At 40.5% G+C, this 24,075-nt stretch overlaps 1 protein-coding gene across 1 annotated transcript; it reads left to right on the forward strand.

Moving 5' to 3' along the window:
* Nucleotides 1-13,803: 13,803 nt before the first annotated feature.
* LOC117407789 (UDP-glucuronosyltransferase 1-2-like) lies at nucleotides 13,804-23,208 on the forward strand. The gene is made up of 2 exons (XM_059014653.1): nucleotides 13,804-13,916; nucleotides 20,362-23,208. Exon 2 carries the CDS (start codon nucleotides 20,370-20,372, stop codon nucleotides 21,969-21,971), a length of 1,602 nt encoding a protein of 533 aa, XP_058870636.1. The 5' UTR covers nucleotides 13,804-13,916; nucleotides 20,362-20,369; the 3' UTR covers nucleotides 21,972-23,208.
* The last annotated feature ends 867 nt before the right edge of the window (nucleotides 23,209-24,075 follow it).

Below are 24,075 nucleotides of genomic sequence, written 5' to 3' on the forward strand. Positions count from 1 at the left end.
CTGTCTATAGGTACAGTACTGGTGTAGTGAATGAGAGAGGAGTCTTCATTAAGCCTTGTCTTCTACAGGTACAGTACAGGTGTAGTGAATGAGAGAGGAGTCTTCATTAAGCCTTGTCTTCTACAGGTACAGTACAGGTGTAGTGAATGAGAGAGGAGTCTTCTTTAAGACTTGTCTTCTACAGGTACAGTACAGGTGTAGTGAATGAGAGAGGAGTCTTCATTAAGCCTTGTCTTCTACAGGTACAGTACAGGTGTAGTGAATGGGAGAGGAGTCTTCATTAAGCCTTGTCTTCTACAGGTACAGTACAGGTGTAGTGAATGAGAGAGGAGTCTTCATTAAGCCTTGCGTCTACAGGTACAGTACTGGTGTAGTGAATGAGAGAGGAGTCTTCTTTAAGCCTTGACTTCTACAGGTACAGTACAGGTGTAGTGAATGAGAGAGGAGTCTTCATTAAGCCTTGTCTTCTACAGGTACAGTACAGGTGTAGTGAATGAGAGAGGAGTCTTCATTAAGCCTTGCGTCTACAGGTACAGTACAGGTGTAGTGAATGAGAGAGGAGTCTTCATTAAGCCTTGCGTCTACAGGTACAGTACAGGTGTAGTGAATGAGAGAGGAGTCTTCATTAAGCCTTGCGTCTACAGGTACAGTACTGGTGTAGTGAATGAGAGAGGAGTCTTCATTTAGCCTTGCTGTCTACAGGTACAGTACAGATGTAGTGAATGAGAGAGGAGTCTACATTAAGCCTTGTCTTCTACAGGTACAGTACAGGCGTAGTGAATGAGAGAGGAGTCTTCATTAAGCCTTGTCTTCTACAGGTACAGTACAGGTGTAGTGAATGAGAGGAGTCATCATTAAGCGTTGCTGTCTACAGGTACAGTATAGGTGTAGTGAATGAGAGAGGAGTCTTCGTCTTGCTGTCTACAGGTACAGTGCAGGTGTAGTGAATGAGAGAGGAGTCTTCATTAAGCCTTGTCTTCTACAGGTACAGTACTGGTGTAGTGAATGAGAGAGGAGTCTTCATTAAGCCTTGTCTTCTACAGGTACAGTACAGGTGTAGTGAATGAGAGAGGAGTCTTCATTAAGCCTTGTCTTCTACAGGTACAGTACAGGTGTAGTGAATGAGAGAGGAGTCTTCTTTAAGACTTGTCTTCTACAGGTACAGTACAGGTGTAGTGAATGGGAGAGGAGTCTTCATTAAGCCTTGTCTTCTACAGGTACAGTACAGGTGTAGTGAATGAGAGAGGAGTCTTCATTAAGCCTTGCGTCTACAGGTACAGTACTGGTGTAGTGAATGAGAGAGGAGTCTTCTTTAAGCCTTGACTTCTACAGGTACAGTACAGGTGTAGTGAATGAGAGAGGAGTCTTCATTAAGCCTTGTCTTCTACAGGTACAGTACAGGTGTAGTGAATGAGAGAGGAGTCTTCATTAAGCCTTGCGTCTACAGGTACAGTACAGGTGTAGTGAATGAGAGAGGAGTCTTCATTAAGCCTTGCGTCTACAGGTACAGTACAGGTGTAGTGAATGAGAGAGGAGTCTTCATTAAGCCTTGCGTCTACAGGTACAGTACTGGTGTAGTGAATGAGAGAGGAGTCTTCATTTAGCCTTGCTGTCTACAGGTACAGTACAGATGTAGTGAATGAGAGAGGAGTCTACATTAAGCCTTGTCTTCTACAGGTACAGTACAGGCGTAGTGAATGAGAGAGGAGTCTTCATTAAGCCTTGTCTTCTACAGGTACAGTACAGGTGTAGTGAATGAGAGGAGTCATCATTAAGCGTTGCTGTCTACAGGTACAGTATAGGTGTAGTGAATGAGAGAGGAGTCTTCGTCTTGCTGTCTACAGGTACAGTGCAGGTGTAGTGAATGAGAGAGGAGTCTTCATTAAGCCTTGTCTTCTACAGGTACAGTACAGGTGTAGTGAATGAGAGAGGAGTCTTCATTAAGCCTGGTCTTCTACAGGTACAGTACAGGTGTAGTGAATGAGAGAGGAGTCATCTTTAAGCCTTGTCTTCTACAGGTACAGTACAGGTGTAGTGAATGAGAGAGGAGTCTTCATTAAGCCTTGTCTTCTACAGGAACAGTACAGGTGTAGTGAATGAGAGAGGAGTCTTCATTAAGCCTTGTCTTCTACAGGTACAGTACAGGTGTAGTGAATGAGAGAGGAGTCTTCATTAAGCCTTGTCTTCTACAGGTACAGTACTGGTGTAGGTTATGAAAGAGGAGTCTTCATTAAGCCTTGTCTTCTACAGGTACAGTACAGGTGTAGTGAATGAGAGAGGAGTCTTCATTAAGCCTTGCGTCTACAGGTACAGTACAGGTGTAGTGAATGAGAGAGGAGTCTTCATTAAGCCTTGCGTCTACAGGTACAGTACAGGTGTAGTGAATGAGAGAGGAGTCTTCATTAAGCCTTGCGTCTACAGGTACAGTACAGGTGTAGTGAATGAGAGAGGAGTCTTCATTAAGCCTTGCGTCTACAGGTACAGTACTGGTGTAGTGAATGAGAGAGGAGTCTTCATTTAGCCTTGCTGTCTACAGGTACAGTACAGATGTAGTGAATGAGAGAGGAGTCTACATTAAGCCTTGTCTTCTACAGGTACAGTACAGGCGTAGTGAATGAGAGAGGAGTCTTCATTAAGCCTTGTCTTCTACAGGTACAGTACAGGTGTAGTGAATGAGAGGAGTCATCATTAAGCGTTGCTGTCTACAGGTACAGTACAGGTGTAGTGAATGAGAGAGGAGTCTTCGTCTTGCTGTCTACAGGTACAGTGCAGGTGTAGTGAATGAGAGAGGAGTCTTCATTAAGCCTTGTCTTCTACAGGTACAGTACAGGTGTAGTGAATGAGAGAGGAGTCTTCATTAAGCCTTGTCTTCTACAGGTACAGTACTGGTGTAGGTTATGAAAGAGGAGTCTTCATTAAGCCTTGTCTTCTACAGGTACAGTACAGGTGTAGTGAATGAGAGAGGAGTCTTCATTAAGCCTTGCGTCTACAGGTACAGTACAGGTGTAGTGAATGAGAGAGGAGTCTTCATTAAGCCTTGCGTCTACAGGTACAGTACAGGTGTAGTGAATGAGAGAGGAGTCTTCATTAAGCCTTGCGTCTACAGGTACAGTACAGGTGTAGTGAATGAGAGAGGAGTCTTCATTAAGCCTTGCGTCTACAGGTACAGTACTGGTGTAGTGAATGAGAGAGGAGTCTTCATTTAGCCTTGCTGTCTACAGGTACAGTACAGATGTAGTGAATGAGAGAGGAGTCTACATTAAGCCTTGTCTTCTACAGGTACAGTACAGGCGTAGTGAATGAGAGAGGAGTCTTCATTAAGCCTTGTCTTCTACAGGTACAGTACAGGTGTAGTGAATGAGAGGAGTCATCATTAAGCGTTGCTGTCTACAGGTACAGTACAGGTGTAGTGAATGAGAGAGGAGTCTTCGTCTTGCTGTCTACAGGTACAGTGCAGGTGTAGTGAATGAGAGAGGAGTCTTCATTAAGCCTTGTCTTCTACAGGTACAGTACAGGTGTAGTGAATGAGAGAGGAGTCTTCATTAAGCCTTGTCTTCTACAGGTACAGTACAGGTGTAGTGAATGAGAGAGGAGTCATCATTAAGCCTTGCGTCTACAGGTACAGTACAGGTGTAGTGAATGAGAGAGGAGTCTTCATTAAGCCTTGCGTCTACAGGTACAGTGCAGGTGTAGTGAATGAGAGAGGAGTCTTCTTTAAGCCTTGACTTCTACAGGTACAGTACAGGTATAGTGAATGAGAGAGGAGTCTTCATTAAGCCTTGTCTTCTACAGCTACAGTACAGGTGTAGTGAATGAGAGAGGAGTCTTCATTAAGCCTTGCGTCTACAGGTACAGTACTGGTGTACTGAATGAGAGAGGAGTCTTCTTTAGCCTTGTCTTCTACAGGTACAGTACAGGTCTAGTGAATGAGAGAGGAGTCTTCGCCTTGCTGTCTACAGGTACAGTGCAGGTGTTGTGAATGAGAGAGGAGTCTCCAGACACCAACATTTGAACGTTTTGTTGACATGATATATTTTATATATATATATATATATATATATATATATATATATATATATATATATATATATATATATATATATATATATATATATATATATATATTATATGTACACACTGTCTGTGAATGTTTGTGAGTGACAGGAATTGCTTCCCTTCATGTTTTGTTTCTCCAGTTTGAAGTTAAGCTGGGCATCTACAAACATGAGAAGGAGTGAGTGACATGCTGGATTTACAGTTTCACTAGAGTTTCCTGTTGACTGTTCAAATGTCAGTAATAGCATTCCAATAGTTTGCATTCTCAGTAATCTGATTGAGGTTTTGGGGATATCTTTTTTAATTATTTTTTTAATAAATAAAGAACCCCAGCATTGTCCAGATCTGTGTGAATATTATACAGTTTGATGTGTGTGAATCAATAGCACTGCTTTGTAATATCAAAGCTGCAGTGTGGCATTGCCCCCCAGTCAAGGCTGGTCTGCGCCCTTGCAATAGTATCCAGACTCAGAACAGTTCAAATGCTTCTTTGGACTTTTATTATTCTTTACAAAACAAAACACAGGAACAAAACAAACAGTTAAACAAAACTCTACAAACCAAACCCGTCAAAATCAGCATTCCTTCTCTCTGTTCGACATGCTATAATATCTTTATATAGTGCCTTTCATAGTGGCCCACCATCACACAGTGTTTTACAGACGTAGGCTGTGAACTGTGCATTATATGCAGAGTCACTTACAATAGGACATTGATTTAACATCTCATCCGCAGGACAGAGCAGAAGGAGGTTCAGTGACTTGCCCAGGGTCACACAGTGAGTCAGTCAGTCAGTAGTAAAGGTGATATTTGAACTGGTGACCTTCTGGTTCCAAGCCCTGGACTTTAACCACTGGACCACACTGCCTCCTCCTGTAGGTTTCTATATGACAGGTGAGCGGTATTCTTTAAAAAAACACAAACCGACACTGTTTACACGCAGTAATTAACAGTTATTTAATCTCAGCATACTTTCAGAAGGTGTTTCTGTGTTGGTATTTCAGTTGTTTTTTGGGGATCTGTGTGGGATATTGCACAACTATTTCGTATACCTCGGCTAACGGTATACAGCAGCCATTTTGTGTGTTTTGACTAAAATACTTCCAGCTGGGGATGTTGATAAGTTTCAGCTGAGTTATTACAATTTAATACATTTCAAATTATGTGCAACTGTAGCAATTTGTTTTAAATGCCACTGGCACCACATTGAATTTCACATGCAAAGCAACATCATTTGAATAGTCAATCAGCTTCATTTTGAAAGAATGATGATAAAGTTGTTTTTTTTAACTTTATGAATTGACAAATTCATGTACAAATTGATTTATGAATAAACTCATTTTGAACCTTGTAATGCTCCACAAGCCTTGTCTTCTACATGTACAGTACAGGTGTAGTGAATGAGAGAGGAGTCTTCATTAAGCCTTGTCTTCTACAGGTACAGTACAGGTGTAGTGAAAGAGAGAGGAGTCTTCATTAAGCCTTGTCTTCTACAGGTACAGTACAGGTGTAGTGAATGAGAGAGGAGTCTTCATTAAGCCTTGTCTTCTACAGGTACAGTACAGGTGTGGTGAATGAGAGAGGAGTCTTCATTAAGCCCTGTCTTCTACAGGTACAGTACAGGTGTAGTGAAAGAGAGAGTAGTCTTCATTAAGCCTTGTCTTCTACAGGTACAGTACAGGTGTAGTGAATGAGAGAGGAGTCTTCATTAAGCCTTGTCTTCTACAGGTACAGTACAGGTGTGGTGAATGAGAGAGGAGTCTTCATTAAGCCCTGTCTTCTACAGGTACAGTACAGGTGTAGTGAAAGAGAGAGTAGTCTTCATTAAGCCTTGTCTTCTACAGGTACAGTACAGGTGTAGTGAATGAGAGAGGATTCTTCATTAAGCCCTGTCTTCTACAGGTACAGTACAGGTGCAGTGAATGAGAGAGGAGTCTTCATTAAGACTTGTCTTCTGCAGGTACAGTACAGGTGTAGTGAATGAGAGAGGAGTCTTCATTAAGCCTTGTCTTCTACAGGTACAGTACAGGTGTAGTGAATGAGAGAGGAGTCTTCATTAAGACTTGTCTTCTACAGGTACAGTACAGGCGTAGTGAATGAGAGAGGAATCTTCATTAAGCCTTGCGTCTACAGGTACAGTACAGGTGTAGTGAATGAGAGAGGAGTCTTCATTAAGCCTTGCATCTATAGGTACAGTACAGGTGTAGTGAATGAGAGAGGAGTCTTCATTAAGCCTTGTCTTCTACAGGTACAGTACAGGTGTAGTGAATGAGAGAGGAGTCTTCATTAAGCCTTGTCTTCTACAGGTACAGTACAGGTGTAGTGAATGAGAGAGGAGTCTTCATTAAGCGTTGCTGTCTACAGCTACAGTACAGGTCTAGTGAATGAGAGAGGAGTCTTCGCCTTGCTGTCTACAGGTACAGTGCAGGTGTTGTGAATGAGAGAGGAGTCTCCAGACACCAACATTTGAACGTTTTGTTGACATGATATATTTTATATATATATATATATATATATATATATATATATATATATATATATATATATATATATATATATTATATGTACACACTGTCTGTGAATGTTTGTGAGTGACAGGAATTGCTTCCCTTCATGTTTTGTTTCTCCAGTTTGAAGTTAAGCTGGGCATCTACAAACATGAGAAGGAGTGAGTGACATGCTGGATTTACAGTTTCACTAGAGTTTCCTGTTGACTGTTCAAATGTCAGTAATAGCATTCCAATAGTTTGCATTCTCAGTAATCTGATTGAGGTTTTGGGGATATCTTTTTTAATTATTTTTTTAATAAATAAAGAACCCCAGCATTGTCCAGATCTGTGTGAATATTATACAGTTTGATGTGTGTGAATCAATAGCACTGCTTTGTAATATCAAAGCTGCAGTGTGGCATTGCCCCCCAGTCAAGGCTGGTCTGCGCCCTTGCAATAGTATCCAGACTCAGAACAGTTCAAATGCTTCTTTGGACTTTTATTATTCTTTACAAAACAAAACACAGGAACAAAACAAACAGTTAAACAAAACTCTACAAACCAAACCCGTCAAAATCAGCATTCCTTCTCTCTGTTCGACATGCTATAATATCTTTATATAGTGCCTTTCATAGTGGCCCACCATCACACAGTGTTTTACAGACGTAGGCTGTGAACTGTGCATTATATGCAGAGTCACTTACAATAGGACATTGATTTAACATCTCATCCGCAGGACAGAGCAGAAGGAGGTTCAGTGACTTGCCCAGGGTCACACAGTGAGTCAGTCAGTCAGTAGTAAAGGTGATATTTGAACTGGTGACCTTCTGGTTCCAAGCCCTGGACTTTAACCACTGGACCACACTGCCTCCTCCTGTAGGTTTCTATATGACAGGTGAGCGGTATTCTTTAAAAAAACACAAACCGACACTGTTTACACGCAGTAATTAACAGTTATTTAATCTCAGCATACTTTCAGAAGGTGTTTCTGTGTTGGTATTTCAGTTGTTTTTTGGGGATCTGTGTGGGATATTGCACAACTATTTCGTATACCTCGGCTAACGGTATACAGCAGCCATTTTGTGTGTTTTGACTAAAATACTTCCAGCTGGGGATGTTGATAAGTTTCAGCTGAGTTATTACAATTTAATACATTTCAAATTATGTGCAACTGTAGCAATTTGTTTTAAATGCCACTGGCACCACATTGAATTTCACATGCAAAGCAACATCATTTGAATAGTCAATCAGCTTCATTTTGAAAGAATGATGATAAAGTTGTTTTTTTTAACTTTATGAATTGACAAATTCATGTACAAATTGATTTATGAATAAACTCATTTTGAACCTTGTAATGCTCCACAAGCCTTGTCTTCTACATGTACAGTACAGGTGTAGTGAATGAGAGAGGAGTCTTCATTAAGCCTTGTCTTCTACAGGTACAGTACTGGTGTAGGTTATGAAAGAGGAGTCTTCATTAAGCCTTGTCTTCTACAGGTACAGTACAGGTGTAGTGAATGAGAGAGGAGTCTTCATTAAGCCTTGTCTTCTACAGGTACAGTACTGGTGTAGGTTATGAAAGAGGAGTCTTCATTAAGCCTTGTCTTCTACAGGTACAGTACAGGTGTAGTGAATGAGAGAGGAGTCTTCATTAAGCCTTGCGTCTACAGGTACAGTACAGGTGTAGTGAATGAGAGAGGAGTCTTCATTAAGCCTTGCGTCTACAGGTACAGTACAGGTGTAGTGAATGAGAGAGGAGTCTTCATTAAGCCTTGCGTCTACAGGTACAGTACAGGTGTAGTGAATGAGAGAGGAGTCTTCATTAAGCCTTGCGTCTACAGGTACAGTACTGGTGTAGTGAATGAGAGAGGAGTCTTCATTTAGCCTTGCTGTCTACAGGTACAGTACAGATGTAGTGAATGAGAGAGGAGTCTACATTAAGCCTTGTCTTCTACAGGTACAGTACAGGCGTAGTGAATGAGAGAGGAGTCTTCATTAAGCCTTGTCTTCTACAGGTACAGTACAGGTGTAGTGAATGAGAGGAGTCATCATTAAGCGTTGCTGTCTACAGGTACAGTACAGGTGTAGTGAATGAGAGAGGAGTCTTCGTCTTGCTGTCTACAGGTACAGTGCAGGTGTAGTGAATGAGAGAGGAGTCTTCATTAAGCCTTGTCTTCTACAGGTACAGTACAGGTGTAGTGAATGAGAGAGGAGTCTTCATTAAGCCTTGTCTTCTACAGGTACAGTACAGGTGTAGTGAATGAGAGAGGAGTCATCATTAAGCCTTGCGTCTACAGGTACAGTACAGGTGTAGTGAATGAGAGAGGAGTCTTCATTAAGCCTTGCGTCTACAGGTACAGTGCAGGTGTAGTGAATGAGAGAGGAGTCTTCTTTAAGCCTTGACTTCTACAGGTACAGTACAGGTATAGTGAATGAGAGAGGAGTCTTCATTAAGCCTTGTCTTCTACAGCTACAGTACAGGTGTAGTGAATGAGAGAGGAGTCTTCATTAAGCCTTGCGTCTACAGGTACAGTACTGGTGTACTGAATGAGAGAGGAGTCTTCTTTAGCCTTGTCTTCTACAGGTACAGTACAGGTCTAGTGAATGAGAGAGGAGTCTTCGCCTTGCTGTCTACAGGTACAGTGCAGGTGTTGTGAATGAGAGAGGAGTCTCCAGACACCAACATTTGAACGTTTTGTTGACATGATATATTTTATATATATATATATATATATATATATATATATATATATATTATATGTACACACTGTCTGTGAATGTTTGTGAGTGACAGGAATTGCTTCCCTTCATGTTTTGTTTCTCCAGTTTGAAGTTAAGCTGGGCATCTACAAACATGAGAAGGAGTGAGTGACATGCTGGATTTACAGTTTCACTAGAGTTTCCTGTTGACTGTTCAAATGTCAGTAATAGCATTCCAATAGTTTGCATTCTCAGTAATCTGATTGAGGTTTTGGGGATATCTTTTTTAATTATTTTTTTAATAAATAAAGAACCCCAGCATTGTCCAGATCTGTGTGAATATTATACAGTTTGATGTGTGTGAATCAATAGCACTGCTTTGTAATATCAAAGCTGCAGTGTGGCATTGCCCCCCAGTCAAGGCTGGTCTGCGCCCTTGCAATAGTATCCAGACTCAGAACAGTTCAAATGCTTCTTTGGACTTTTATTATTCTTTACAAAACAAAACACAGGAACAAAACAAACAGTTAAACAAAACTCTACAAACCAAACCCGTCAAAATCAGCATTCCTTCTCTCTGTTCGACATGCTATAATATCTTTATATAGTGCCTTTCATAGTGGCCCACCATCACACAGTGTTTTACAGACGTAGGCTGTGAACTGTGCATTATATGCAGAGTCACTTACAATAGGACATTGATTTAACATCTCATCCGCAGGACAGAGCAGAAGGAGGTTCAGTGACTTGCCCAGGGTCACACAGTGAGTCAGTCAGTCAGTAGTAAAGGTGATATTTGAACTGGTGACCTTCTGGTTCCAAGCCCTGGACTTTAACCACTGGACCACACTGCCTCCTCCTGTAGGTTTCTATATGACAGGTGAGCGGTATTCTTTAAAAAAACACAAACCGACACTGTTTACACGCAGTAATTAACAGTTATTTAATCTCAGCATACTTTCAGAAGGTGTTTCTGTGTTGGTATTTCAGTTGTTTTTTGGGGATCTGTGTGGGATATTGCACAACTATTTCGTATACCTCGGCTAACGGTATACAGCAGCCATTTTGTGTGTTTTGACTAAAATACTTCCAGCTGGGGATGTTGATAAGTTTCAGCTGAGTTATTACAATTTAATACATTTCAAATTATGTGCAACTGTAGCAATTTGTTTTAAATGCCACTGGCACCACATTGAATTTCACATGCAAAGCAACATCATTTGAATAGTCAATCAGCTTCATTTTGAAAGAATGATGATAAAGTTGTTTTTTTTAACTTTATGAATTGACAAATTCATGTACAAATTGATTTATGAATAAACTCATTTTGAACCTTGTAATGCTCCACAAGCCTTGTCTTCTACATGTACAGTACAGGTGTAGTGAATGAGAGAGGAGTCTTCATTAAGCCTTGTCTTCTACAGGTACAGTACAGGTGTAGTGAAAGAGAGAGGAGTCTTCATTAAGCCTTGTCTTCTACAGGTACAGTACAGGTGTAGTGAATGAGAGAGGAGTCTTCATTAAGCCTTGTCTTCTACAGGTACAGTACAGGTGTGGTGAATGAGAGAGGAGTCTTCATTAAGCCCTGTCTTCTACAGGTACAGTACAGGTGTAGTGAAAGAGAGAGTAGTCTTCATTAAGCCTTGTCTTCTACAGGTACAGTACAGGTGTAGTGAATGAGAGAGGATTCTTCATTAAGCCCTGTCTTCTACAGGTACAGTACAGGTGCAGTGAATGAGAGAGGAGTCTTCATTAAGACTTGTCTTCTGCAGGTACAGTACAGGTGTAGTGAATGAGAGAGGAGTCTTCATTAAGCCTTGTCTTCTACAGGTACAGTACAGGTGTAGTGAATGAGAGAGGAGTCTTCATTAAGACTTGTCTTCTACAGGTACAGTACAGGCGTAGTGAATGAGAGAGGAATCTTCATTAAGCCTTGTTTCTACAGGTACAGTACAGGTGTAGTGAATGAGAGAGGAGTCTTCATTAAGCCTTGCATCTATAGGTACAGTACAGGTGTAGTGAATGAGAGAGGAGTCTTCATTAAGCCTTGTCTTCTACAGGTACAGTACAGGTGTAGTGAATGAGAGGAGTCTTCATTAAGCCTTGTCTTCTACAGGTACAGTACAGGTGTAGTGAATGAGAGAGGAGTCTTCATTAAGCGTTGCTGTCTACAGGTACAGTACAGGTGTAGTGAATGACAGAGGAGTCTTCGCCTTGCTGTCTACAGGTACAGTGCAGGTGTAGTGAATGAGAGAGGAGTCTTCATTAAGCCTTGTCTTCTACAGGTACAGTACAGGTGTAGTGAATGAGAGAGGAGTCTTCATGAAGACTTGTCTTCTACAGGTACAGTACAGGCGTAGTGAATGAGAGAGGAGTCTTCATTAAGCCTTGCGTCTACAGGTACAGTACAGGTGTAGTGAATGAGAGAGGAGTCTTCATTAAGCCTTGCATCTACAGGTACAGTACAGGTGTAGTGAATGAGAGAGGAGTCTTCATTAAGCCTTGTCTTCTACAGGTACAGTACAGGTGTAGTGAATGAGAGAGGAGTCTTCGCCTTGCTGTCTACAGGTACAGTGCAGGTGTAGTGAATGAGAGAGGAGTCTCCAGACACCAACATTTGAACGTTTTGTTGACATGATATATTTTATATATATATATATATATATTATATGTACACACTGTCTGTGAATGTCTGTCAGTGACAGGAATTGCTCCCCTTCATGTTTTGTTTCTCCAGTTTGAAGTTAAGCTGGGCATCTACAAACATGAGAAGGAGTGAGTGACATGCTAGATTTACAGTTTCACTAGAGTTTCCTGTTGACTGTTCAAATGTCAGTAATAGCATTCCAATAGTTTGCATTCTCAGTAATCTGATTGAGGTTTTGAGGATATCTTTTTTAATTATTTTTTTAATAAATAAAGAACCCCAGCATTGTCCATATCTGTGTGAATATTATACAGTTTGATGTGTGTGAATCAATAGCACTGCTTTGTAATATCAAAGCTGCAGTGTGGCATTGCCCCCCAGTCAAGGCTGGTCTGCGCCCTTGCAATAGTATCCAGACTCAGAACAGTTCAAATGCTTCTTTGGACTTTTATTATTCTTTACAAAACAAAACACAGGAACAAAACAAACAGTTAAACAAAACTCTACAAACCAAACCCGTCAAAATCAGCATTCCTTCTCTCTGTTCGACATGCTATAATATCTTTATATAGTGCCTTTCATAGTGGCCCACCATCACACAGTGTTTTACAGACGTAGGCTGTGAACTGTGCATTATATGCAGAGTCACTTACAATAGGACATTGATTTAACATCTCATCCGCAGGACAGAGCAGAAGGAGGTTCAGTGACTTGCCCAGGGTCACACAGTGAGTCAGTCAGTCAGTAGTAAAGGTGATATTTGAACTGGTGACCTTCTGGTTCCAAGCCCTGGACTTTAACCACTGGACCACACTGCCTCCTCCTGTAGGTTTCTATATGACAGGTGAGGGGTATTCTTTAAAAAAACACAAACCGACACTGTTTACACGCAGTAATTAACAGTTATTTAATCTCAGCATACTTTCAGAATGTGTTTCTGTGCTGGTCTTTCAGTTGATTTTTTGGGATCTGTGTGGGATATTGCACAACTATTTCGTATACCTCGGCTAACGGTATACAGCAGCCATTTTGTGTGTTTTGACTAAAATACTTCCAGCTGGGGATGTTGATAAGTTACAGCTGAGTTATTACAATTTAATACATTTCAAATTATGTGCAACTGTAGCAATTTGTTTTAAATGCCACTGGCACCACATTGAATTTCACATGCAAAGCAACATCATTTGAATAGTCAATCAGCTTCATTTTGAAAGAATGATGATAAAGTTGTTTTTTTTAACTTTATGAATTGACAAATTCATTTACAAATTGATTTATGAATGAACTCATTTTGAACCTTTTAATGCTCCACAAGCCTTGTCTTCTACAGGTACAGTACAGGTGTAGTGAATGAGAGAGGAGTCTTCATTGAGCCTTGTCTTCTACAGTACAGTGCAGGTGTAGTGAATGAGAGAGGAGTCTTCGCCTTTCTGTCTACAGGTACAGTGCAGGTTTAGTGAATGAGAGAGTACTCTTCATTAAGCCTTGTCTTCTACAGGTACAGTACAGGTGTAGTGAATGAGACAGGAGTCTTCATTAAGCCTTGTCTTCTACAGGTACAGTACAGGTGTAGTGAATGAGAGGAGTCATCATTAAGCGTTGCTGTCTACAGGTACAGTGCAGGAGAGCAATGGTAAGTGTGTTTGCTGTAACAGAACAGAAAATAGGAAGCACTTTTTTTTTACACAGAGAATTGTGAGGGTCTGGAACCAACTCCCCAGTAATGTTGTTGAAGCTGACACCCTGGGATCCTTCAAGAAGCTGCTTTATGAGATTCCGGGATCAATAAGCTACTAACAACCAAACAAGCAAGATGGGTTGAATTGCCTCCTCTCGTTTGTAAACTTTCTTATGTTCTGATGTTCTTAAGCACTGGGCTGTGCTTTACCTCTGAGGTGTTCTGTTTGTAACCACTCCCCTGTGGGGGCGTATCTCCTCCCTTGGCCTTGGACACTAAACCAAACAAACTTGCTTTATTTAACAAGAGACCAGGAACGGCAGCTCAGAACTGCGGAAGAGTTAAGGTAGGTTTATCAGTTTATGCCCATTTTACCCAGCTAAAGCTTTAGAAAGTGCAGTAAGCAGTAAGTGTGTAGATAGACGTGGGTATTTGATAATACCTGAGCTTCCAGATTATTTTCAGGCAAAAGACAAGGATAGGTACTGTAGGACCGGATTTTTTTAAAACTTATTTTTATCGGTGTGATGGTTCATTTATCAGATAAATAACGCAATGTGAAGAAAGTAAATATAAAAAAATAATGTGTAATATACTATATTGTTATCTGATTTATATAAGTGCATTCTATGTATTTTTACTTATTTGATCATTATATTTAAGAATAACAAACTGGAAGGAGTAACTCAATTTTAGTGGGGAACCTATACATGTACAACAGTAAATATGCTGTACATCCTAAAACATATTTTAAAACATATTTTAAATCTAAACTGCATGCATCATTTTTATGTATGCATAGGTATATAAAGTCTCCAATTGTTTGTTACTTAAAACTGCTTTTAAACCTGTTTAAAACATATCTATGTTGGAATCCTGTTCATATCCAAAGAAACAGAATTATTCATTTTAAACAACACTTCAGATACTGGGCAGTTGAGAAAAAACACAAAGAAAGTGATTTCTATCATTTCTAATTGTTCTATTGAAAGATATAAATTAGAGATTCAGCTTTATAATAAAACAACTCGTTATTACATAACATGCATCAAATGAAAACTAACATGCAAAAAAAAAATACTTTGACAAAAGTATTTAGACAACCTTACATTAATGTTAGGTGTGCCCACCCTTTGCTTCCTTTAAAGCTTGCGGTCTTTTTTGTATTTTGAAACCAATTCCTGGCATCTTTCTGGAGATATTTTTGCCCATTCTTCAACACATACAGCTTTGAGTTCTGCAATCGATGTTGGTTTCCTTTTTGCAACAGCAGCCTTCAAGTCAATCCACAACATCTCAATGGGATTCAAGTCTGGAGACTGAGATGGCCAATACATAACTGTAATCTTTCTTTTTTCAAAAATTCCTTTGTAGACTGCTTAGGTTCATGTCTTTATCCTGCTGGAATACAAATTTCCATCCATAAGCCTTCTAGCACAGAGTAACAAATGTGAGTGCAAAATTTCTTGATATTTTGCAGCATTCATTGATCCTTCTATAATACAAAGGTCGCCAGTGCCTGAGGAAGAAAAACAAGCCCATACCATCACACAACCTCCACCATGTTTAACACAAATTCTTCTCCACTCTTCATCCAAACTTGTTGTTTTCTTTGTGAAAAAAAAAAAATCTATTTTGGATTCGTCTGACCACCAAATTTGGTTGAAGAAATCATTAAGCTTCTTCAAGTATTCAATGGAAAACTCCAATCATTTTCTTTTGTGTATTGTTTTTAACAAAGGTTTGCATCTTGGTTTTTGCCCACGGACATTCATTTTGTAAAGGTATCGTTGAATTGTTCACTCATGTTTCCAATCTTTTGCAGTAATCCAAAGATTTTGCCGGGCTGCTTGAATGATTCTTCTTCCAGATTTACAGAAATCATTCTTCCACACCTGGAGCTACTTGCAATAGTTCCTGTTCTCCCGTGTTTGTCAAATAGGAAACCAAATCTTTCTGCTCTTTTTCTGGCAGTTTCTCCTTTTTCGTTTAGTTGTATCACTGCCATTTTGAGATAGTTGCTGTACTCTGCAATATTAACCATTTGTGTTTATTGACAGTTAGTTTTGGCAAACATGCAGAATGAGAACTTTTTATCACCTGGCTCACTTCCAAGGACCAATTAAAGAAGGTTATCTAAGTCTTTCAATGATTTACATGCAATACAAACTAATCTGATACCTGACTTGAAATGTGCAATGCAAACTAAGCTGAAGGGTAGCAAAGCTTTTTTTAAAGATATGTTTGACTTGTCAAATGTTCGAGATCTACCAGCCACAGATGGGCAGAATGGCTTCCTCTTGATGTAACTCTCCTTGTGTTCTTCGTGTTATCAGGACATTAGCATAGATCTGTGCAATTCTAAGCAATTCAATCGAGGTGATTTGCCAAACTGAAATAGTTGTGTGCCATCTTTAATTTACACCATCTAGGCATGTAATAAACATATCCTACAGTTCACACAACATCAATTGCATAGTATTTATTGTATTACGTACAGAAAAAAATAGTCCCCATAGAAATCTGCAGTAACATTTCCTAAAATCTGCAAAGAGAAAAAATTATATTTTTTTGCAATTCTAAAGCAATGACTTTTCAATGAAAAATAGTGTTAATGAATATTAATAAATAAGAAAAAGTAAGTCCCAGTTAGTTATATACAACAACAACAACAACAACAACATTTATTTATATAGCAACATTTTATTTGTATAGCGCCTTTCATAGCAAGTATCCAAAGGAACTTTACAAGATTTAAACAAACAACAAGAAAAAAGTACAATGAAGTACAATTAAAAGCCAATTTTTTTATATAATTACTTTTAATATAATTTGGCAAGAAGTTCCAAAGTCTGGGTGCATAAACAGAAAAAAAGTCTTGTCACCCTGAGTGTGCAGCCTGGAGCTGGGGACAACCAACAGACCAGCCAACTATTATATAAGCAATAACCCATGACAAGGTGTGAGGGTTCAGGAGAAAAAAAATGACTGTGCACATTAAACTTGCTTATTATAGGACCAAGTCCGCTGTTATCTGGAGATGTACATTGTTTATCAGCTTGCACGTAATGTGCACATTAGTATAGTGTTGGACACAATGTGTAAACTATTATTTGCAGTGTTAAGTTTGCTCTTCTTACAACGGAAAGGTGGTTAGTTCATGCAAAAGAAAAAAAACACAACAGCAGTGACATGGGGATATGTTTTTTTAAATATGTACATGTGGGTGGCTTACATGACTATCACCGTGGCCGATGAAATCAGGATTTTGAGACTTTAAAGAAAATAAATCCAAGGAAATTGATTAATCTTCAGAGGGGGTGATTCACCCCTTGAAGTGCAGAAGACAAGTCTTTCTGCGTGGTCATGTGATCTTGTTCAGCCAATCATGGCATTTAATTTATCCAAGCTGTATTTGAGGCTGTGTGGCAGGGCTTCCAAATGAGCTCTCTATTACTTAACTAGACCCTTAATTGAACTGATCATTTGCTTAATTAGACCTTTTAACTTGTGTTCAGCTCTTAAACAGCTGCAGATTCCAAGTCAGCTATAACAAGTAACTTGAAATATGCAACGTTTTAGGAGCTGAGAACAATGAAGAAAGGTCTACTTAAGCAAATTATTAGTTAAATTAAGGGTTACATTATTTATTGAAACAATACAGCATGAAAATGCCAATTGTACAGAATAAATGATATACTTGTTCTTTTTAGTGAGTGACAGTTATCAACACTGTATAAGCATGCATATAGTCCACTGCAACCTAGATGCAACATTACTCCTATATAAGTACTAAGCAAAGGACAGTACCAGTATTAAACTTTCAATAATTTAACAACAGCAAAACATAATTTACAGATACATTTAAACAACAAAAACAGTAATACAAAACTTTTCCACCTTAAATACATGTTCAGTCCTTTTCTTGTAATGTTCTAATAATAAAAGGAAATGTCTCCCTAAGAGTCAAGCAGTTCAGCTTTTTATGCCGAACCCAACCTTGTTTAAAAGCCCAACGGCTGTGTCAGAAGAGAACAGATTGTAATTTTGTTTTAAATATGTTTCTGAAATAGGAGAGTTGTGGTGAGATGTTAAAATCACTGTTGTTTTGGTAACTATCCCTGCCTTTAACAATTGTAATTTAAGTTTTGTAAACTGCTGGGCTGTGTTGAATCGTGAGGTTGATTAGAATATTGTGGCACGTGAACGGTGATTAGCGTGTCTTTTTTCTTTTAAAATAGTGGACGTCTGTGTGAGTCTGATCTTGCCTGAACTTATACTGGCATCTTAACTGTGCAAACATTTAGTTTACCTTGCAACTGAGGCCACACATGCTGTGTGTCTATTTTCATTTTCTGAACATGTCTATCCTCGTTTGCTGCTGGGTGACTCAACATATAACCAGGTAAGTGGATTGTATTTAATTTGCTAGTGAAAAACCGTCTAAGGGCCACACATCCAAGGGCAGTCTGAGCTGTGTCAATCAGAGCGAGGACAGGTGGAGCGAGGACCTCTTCCAAATCTCTCCCAATGGTTACTAGAGGCCTCATTCCTACTTTGACACCCAATGTCTGGATCCCCTGCACAAAGCTGGCTCACTCATTCTCCACTCCCATACCTGCTGCACATACTGCTACTAACTCCTTCTCCCTCTACGTCGCCTTCTACACATTTGAACATCTCCTTTTTCAATTGTTGTTCTCTGACTAACAAATCTCTGCTTCTCAGGAAACTTATAACTGATTCCAATCTTGATCTTCTCTGTCTAGCTGAAACCTGGCACTCTGTAAATCACATGCACTCGCTGCATCTAGGCACCCCAAAGGGCTGTTCCCTCTTTGACAAACCTCGCCTCACTGGCCATGGCGGGGGCACTGCTGTTATTGCCAATTCTATGCTTGCTTTCTCAGTTCTTTCTTTGCCAGCCTTTACTTCATTTGAGCATCTCGCCATCAAGCTCCCCTCTCCCATGTCCCTCACCCTTGCAGTTATCTACCATCCACCTAAGAGCAACTCTGCTTTATTGCAGAGTTTTTAGAATTCCTCTCCCTCGTCTGCACTTCTACTGACAAAATCCTACTCCTGGGTGACTTCAACATTCATGTTGACTTGTTCCTCCCCCCTAGTGACCGACTTCAACACACTTCTGGACTCTTGAGCTCTCTCAGTCTGTCAACGTCCCCAATCACACCCGAGGACACACCCTGGATCTGCTCATCACCAAGGGTCTTGACCCATCAAATCTTTCCGTCTCAGATATCTCCCTCTCTGACCATTTCTTAATCACTGCTAATATTAATCTCCCTGCTCCTTCCTCTGCTACTGACACTGCTATCTCCTTCTGTCCCAAGAATCTGCTGAATCCTCTGAAACTTTCTGAATGTTTCTGTTCATCCCCCCCAACTGGTACTCTCCCATCCTCCGTTGACGATGCGGTGACCCTCTACAAAGCCACCCTTACTCATATCATCAACACTGTTGCACTGCTTACAACCAGAACCGTCAAGAAAGTTCACCCTCGAACTTCGATTGCTTAAGTCTGCCTGCCGCAAGCTTGATCGCAAGTGGAGGTCGTCTGGACTAATGGTTCGCAGAGAGATCTGGACCGACCATGTCGGTAGCTACAGGCGTGCGCTCGCCGCTGCCAGGGTGAAGTACTTCTCTGAAATCATAACTGTGGGACACGGTAAACCCAATGTTCTCTTTAAGACCGTTGACCAAATCCTACATCCAGCCACCGACAGATCCATCTCCCGCTCATCCTCCTCTCTTACCTGTCATGATTTCTCCTCTTTCTTTCGGAACAAAATTGACAACATCTTATCGTTGCTCTCCCACCACAAGCCCTGTCTACTATTTGACCACCTTGACTCTCCTAGCTTTGGTGCGTGATGCTTCCACCGTCGCTCACTTTAAATCAACTCTCAAGACGCACTTGTTCTCTCATGCTTTCCATGCTCTTTAAGCCTGATATCTGCTATTAGCTACTGTGTTGTTGCTACTGTATCATGTATTATGCATTTTTCACTGTATTGGATTAGGCATTTATATCATGTAATATCATGCAATTATGCACTTCCCTGTATTTAAAATATTATGAATTTTGGTGTTACTGCATCTTGTAAAGCGCTTTGTGATGGTGGTCCACTATGAAAGTCGCTATATAAAATAAAGATTGATTGATTGATTGATGTATCAGTTAAGTCTAATTTAAACATTGCATATTCACTGGTCAGTTTTATAAGGTGATAATTAGTTTAATTGTATATATTACATGATGAATGAGACTTGCGTGGTGATTTTTCAGATGGCTTTTGAATAAAGTGTTACTGCTCCTGCTTGCAGAGTTTTCCTTGTTCTGTTCTCTGACTAAATACCACAGTACAATATATTTGCCAATTTTTCTGTAATTCTTAGTGACAGAGATGAAAAAAACAGATTGTTGGGTGATTTAAATGCTGTTTCAGTTGTATGTTGACATTTTTACCTACAGAAATACTGTTTAGATAAGTGTTACTATTAAGGTGTAGTAAAATTAGTCGATCAGGTAAGTAAGTTGGTTTATGATGTCATAGCCGTGCGGTAAGACAATTCTTACAGCATGGTCATGTGACCTTGTTAAGCCAATCACAGCACTTAATTTATCCAAGCCATTTTATAACCAGCCATATACATAATATACATTTTAATTAATATGAATATACAGACATTATTTTACAGTGTCATTGAAAGTTACTAAAATATAGTAAGATGCTAAAGCCTTTAACAATTGTATTCAATATGTGTTTCAGACTGTATTATGGAATTTCCCCTCTGGAAGAGCTACCCAGCCTTTGCATTCATCCTATCCCTTATTGCTGTGCCCTGTTGCCATGGTGGCAAGATCCTGGTGTTCCCATTGGATGGCAGCCATTGGTTGAACATGAACATCCTCATTGAGGAACTGCATGGGCGTGGTCATGACATCACAGTGGTGCACTCCAAAACAAGCTGGTACATCAAAGAGAAATCACCCCATTACACTTCCATCACTGTCACTCTACCTGAAGGCTTGAGCATCGAGAGTGAAGACTTCATGGCCTCATTCTTGAGGAAAATGCTGGAGATCCGACGAGGAAAGGGGTCCCTGCAGGCTTTCATGGCCATGAACACTGATTTTTCTGATCTCTCAAACGTTCACAGAGAAGAATGCCAGATGGTGGTAACTATGTTTGAGGATCAACAGTTAATGAAGAAGCTCCAGGATGTCCACTTTGATTTGGTTCTCACAGATCCTTGTTTGGCTGGAGGAGTTTTGCTGGCCCACTACCTTAAACTGCCTGTGGTATTCAATGTCCGTTGGCTTCCAAGTGGGGAGGCTCATTTTGCCACTGCTCCCTCTCCTCTCTCCTACGTCCCGATTACAGGAACAGAGTTATCTGACCAAATGGACCTCATTCAAAGAGCCCGGAACATGCTCCAATACAGCATCAACCTCTATGTAGACAAATATGTGGTTAGCCCCCATTACGATGCTCTGTGTGCTCGTTACTTTGGCCCAGGTGTAGACCTCTACAGTCTCATCCAGTCTGCAGACCTTTGGCTTATGAGGGTCAACTTTGTCTTTGAATTCCCACGCCCCACTATGCCCAACATTGTCTACATAGGCGGCTTCCAATGCAAACCTGCCAAGCCCCTACCACAAGATCTAGAGGAGTTTATGGAAAGCTCTGGAGAGCACGGTGTGGTTGTCATGTCCTTGGGAACTCTGGTAAACGGTCTTCCAAGTGAGCTAACAGATAAGATAGCCTACGCTTTCTCACAGCTCCCTCAGAAAGTCATCTGGAGGCATTTGGGAGAAAGGCCTTCTAGCTTGGGCAACAACACCCTGCTGGTCAAATGGCTGCCCCAGAATGATCTCCTGGGACACCCCAAGACAAGAGCTTTTGTGACACATGGGGGCACCAACGGGGTGTATGAGGCCATTTACCATGGCGTGCCAATAGTAGGCCTACCACTGCTCTTTGACCAGTTTGACAACCTCCTCAGGATGCAGGTGCGAGGGGCAGCCAAGGTCCTGGAAGTCACCACCCTGGGCAGCAAGGACTTCCTCCAGGCCCTGAAGGAGGTGCTTGAGGAGCCTTCCTATCAGATGAATATGAATAGGCTCTCCAGCCTCCAGCGAGACCAGCCTATCAAACCAATGGACAGCGCCCTCTTCTGGATCGAGTATGTCATGAGGAACAAAGGTGCTGCTCACCTGCGCACAGAGTCCTACAGAATGCCCTGGTACGCCTACTACTGTGTGGATGTTATAGTGGTCTTGCTGGCTGCTGTGTTAGTCTTCATGGCAGCTATCATAGGCATTGTCAGATTTATGTGCTGCAGGGTTTGTAAGAAAAGAAAAATAAAGCATGAGTAAAATAATCTCGCTGTACAGCATTCCCTATTTTTTTTATAGTGCATTTAAACAAACCCTGTCTATGTTTTTGGCTTCTGCTCACGACCCCAGTTAGACACACAGTGGCCGTGCCCTTAGTTCACTCACCCTGGTTACACACACAGTGGTCAAGGTTCGCTCACCCTGGTTACACACACACACAGTGGTGAGAGTTCATTGCCAGTTCACAAACTCTTACCTCCAGCGTGCTGTGAACAAAGAACTAGCTTTCCAGCTCCCTTTTAAAATAAATCAATTTGCCTGGCCACATTTCACACCATTGCATTGACCAATTGTAATTGCCCAAACCCTGCTGTCCGTTAGTGGTGCAGCTTGGGCAACGTAAGCAGCAATGACATCCATGAGCCGTACCATCTGGGTTCAACCATGATAGCTGGTGACAGCAATCAGAACGTGGACGTCTTTTGACCATTTTAAATCCCCTAAAAGCCTGTCACCAGTACATTCTGTAAAATACACTTGTGTCAATTCAGGTGGGGTTTATTATTACTATTTTAGTGGCAAAACTGTACATTTGAGGTTTATTGTACCTGTGTGATGGTGGCACCAGCAGGATATTCATCCAGTTCATCATTACCACATGGAAGTTCTCCTATCTTTCTTCATTTTTGCCTGCTTTGGATGGTAAAGAATCAAGGTGAACAATACACGTGCAAAACAATGAGAACAACTTTATATTTAAAAAATAACATTCAAGTATGTTAATTTACCAGTGTTCAGTTACCTGTTTTCTTTATTGGTATAATTAGTATAAACAATGCAGCTAAAGTACAGAGGGGTTAGGGCAGCGAATATATCTCTTATCTCACCTCCACACACAGTGAAACCACATTATCCATACAGTTAAGTACAACCATAGTTAATGTCGCCATCTAATGGTTGGCATACTGTATGACAAACAGAAGCTCCAATAAAACAGAATGTCACAGCAAGCATTTCATATATTAGGGCCAAAAATGTTGCTTATTGTTTTTTAATAATAAAAGGCTTGAAAATAAAGATGTATTTATCGTACACTTTTTGGCCAACTTAAACATTTCAATGGTGTGCTGGTTTGTTGTGTTAATTGTTGGGCGGCAGTGTGGAGTAGTGGTTAAGGCTCTGGACTCTTGACCGGAGGGTTGTGGGTTCAATCCCAGGTGGGGGACACTGCTGCTGTACCCTTGAGCAAGGTACTTTACCTAGATTGCTCCAGTAAAAACCCAGCTGTTTAAATGGGTAATTGTATGTAAAAATATTGTGATATATTGTAACAATTGTAAGTCGCCCTGGATAAGGATGTCTGCTAAGAAATAAATAATAATAATTGGGTGAGACATGTGTTGCCTGTGAAACTCACTCAGACAGTGGTGACTGCTAAGAGGTATCACGTGGAGTGTAAACAGCTATGACAATGTATTTGGTTATCTGAGTGTGCGTTTGAGAGATTGTTTGTCTTCTTAGGAAATTAATTTGATGCTTATCCACAATCTAAGCTCTTCCGGATAACCGAGGAGGGAGAGGGCCTCCCCCTCACAGAAGAGGAGTTGTAAACCTAGACTGTGGCTTCCTTGTGCTCCAGTTGGCCCTTTAGTACAGATACACTGTGTTTCCATTGAAAAACACTTTTTAAATCACTATTTGAAGTGATTCAAACTTGAATACAATTTCTGACTCTACTCATCTGTCTTCTTTCACTCTCTGGTGGGTTTGCAGTGTTATTCCTATCTGATAAACATGCACACCAAAGCCCAAGTGTGCCCTGCTAGCGTTCTCCGTTATCTGCTAAACAAAACTCTGCCACGGGGCAGAGGAAGGATATAATTTCTACTTGATGAGCTAATTGCTGTCGAGTGATTAGAGCTTCCTTATGATTACTGCTTTCAGCAGATTCTCAAGGGCCTTCAGAGTGCCTATAGCTGCAAATGCCATTTCAATAATAGCAGACCAAAACAGCCAAGTAAAAAGACAATCAAGGTTCAATATCTATAAAAGGGGACCATTTATAAAAAATGGGATTAACTTGGAGTGATCCCTATTTTATTGCATCAGGAACTACTGGGTGCTTGTATAAAAACATATTTAT

The sequence above is a fragment of the Acipenser ruthenus genome, chromosome 48 (genome assembly GCF_902713425.1).
Source record: "Acipenser ruthenus chromosome 48, fAciRut3.2 maternal haplotype, whole genome shotgun sequence".
Lineage (NCBI taxonomy): Eukaryota > Metazoa > Chordata > Actinopteri > Acipenseriformes > Acipenseridae > Acipenser > Acipenser ruthenus.

Excerpts from the sequence above, each read along its gene's own strand:
- LOC117407789 (XM_059014653.1), top strand. The coding sequence starts at position 20,370 with ATGGAATTTCCCCTCTGGAAGAGCTACCCAGCCTTTGCATTCATCCTA.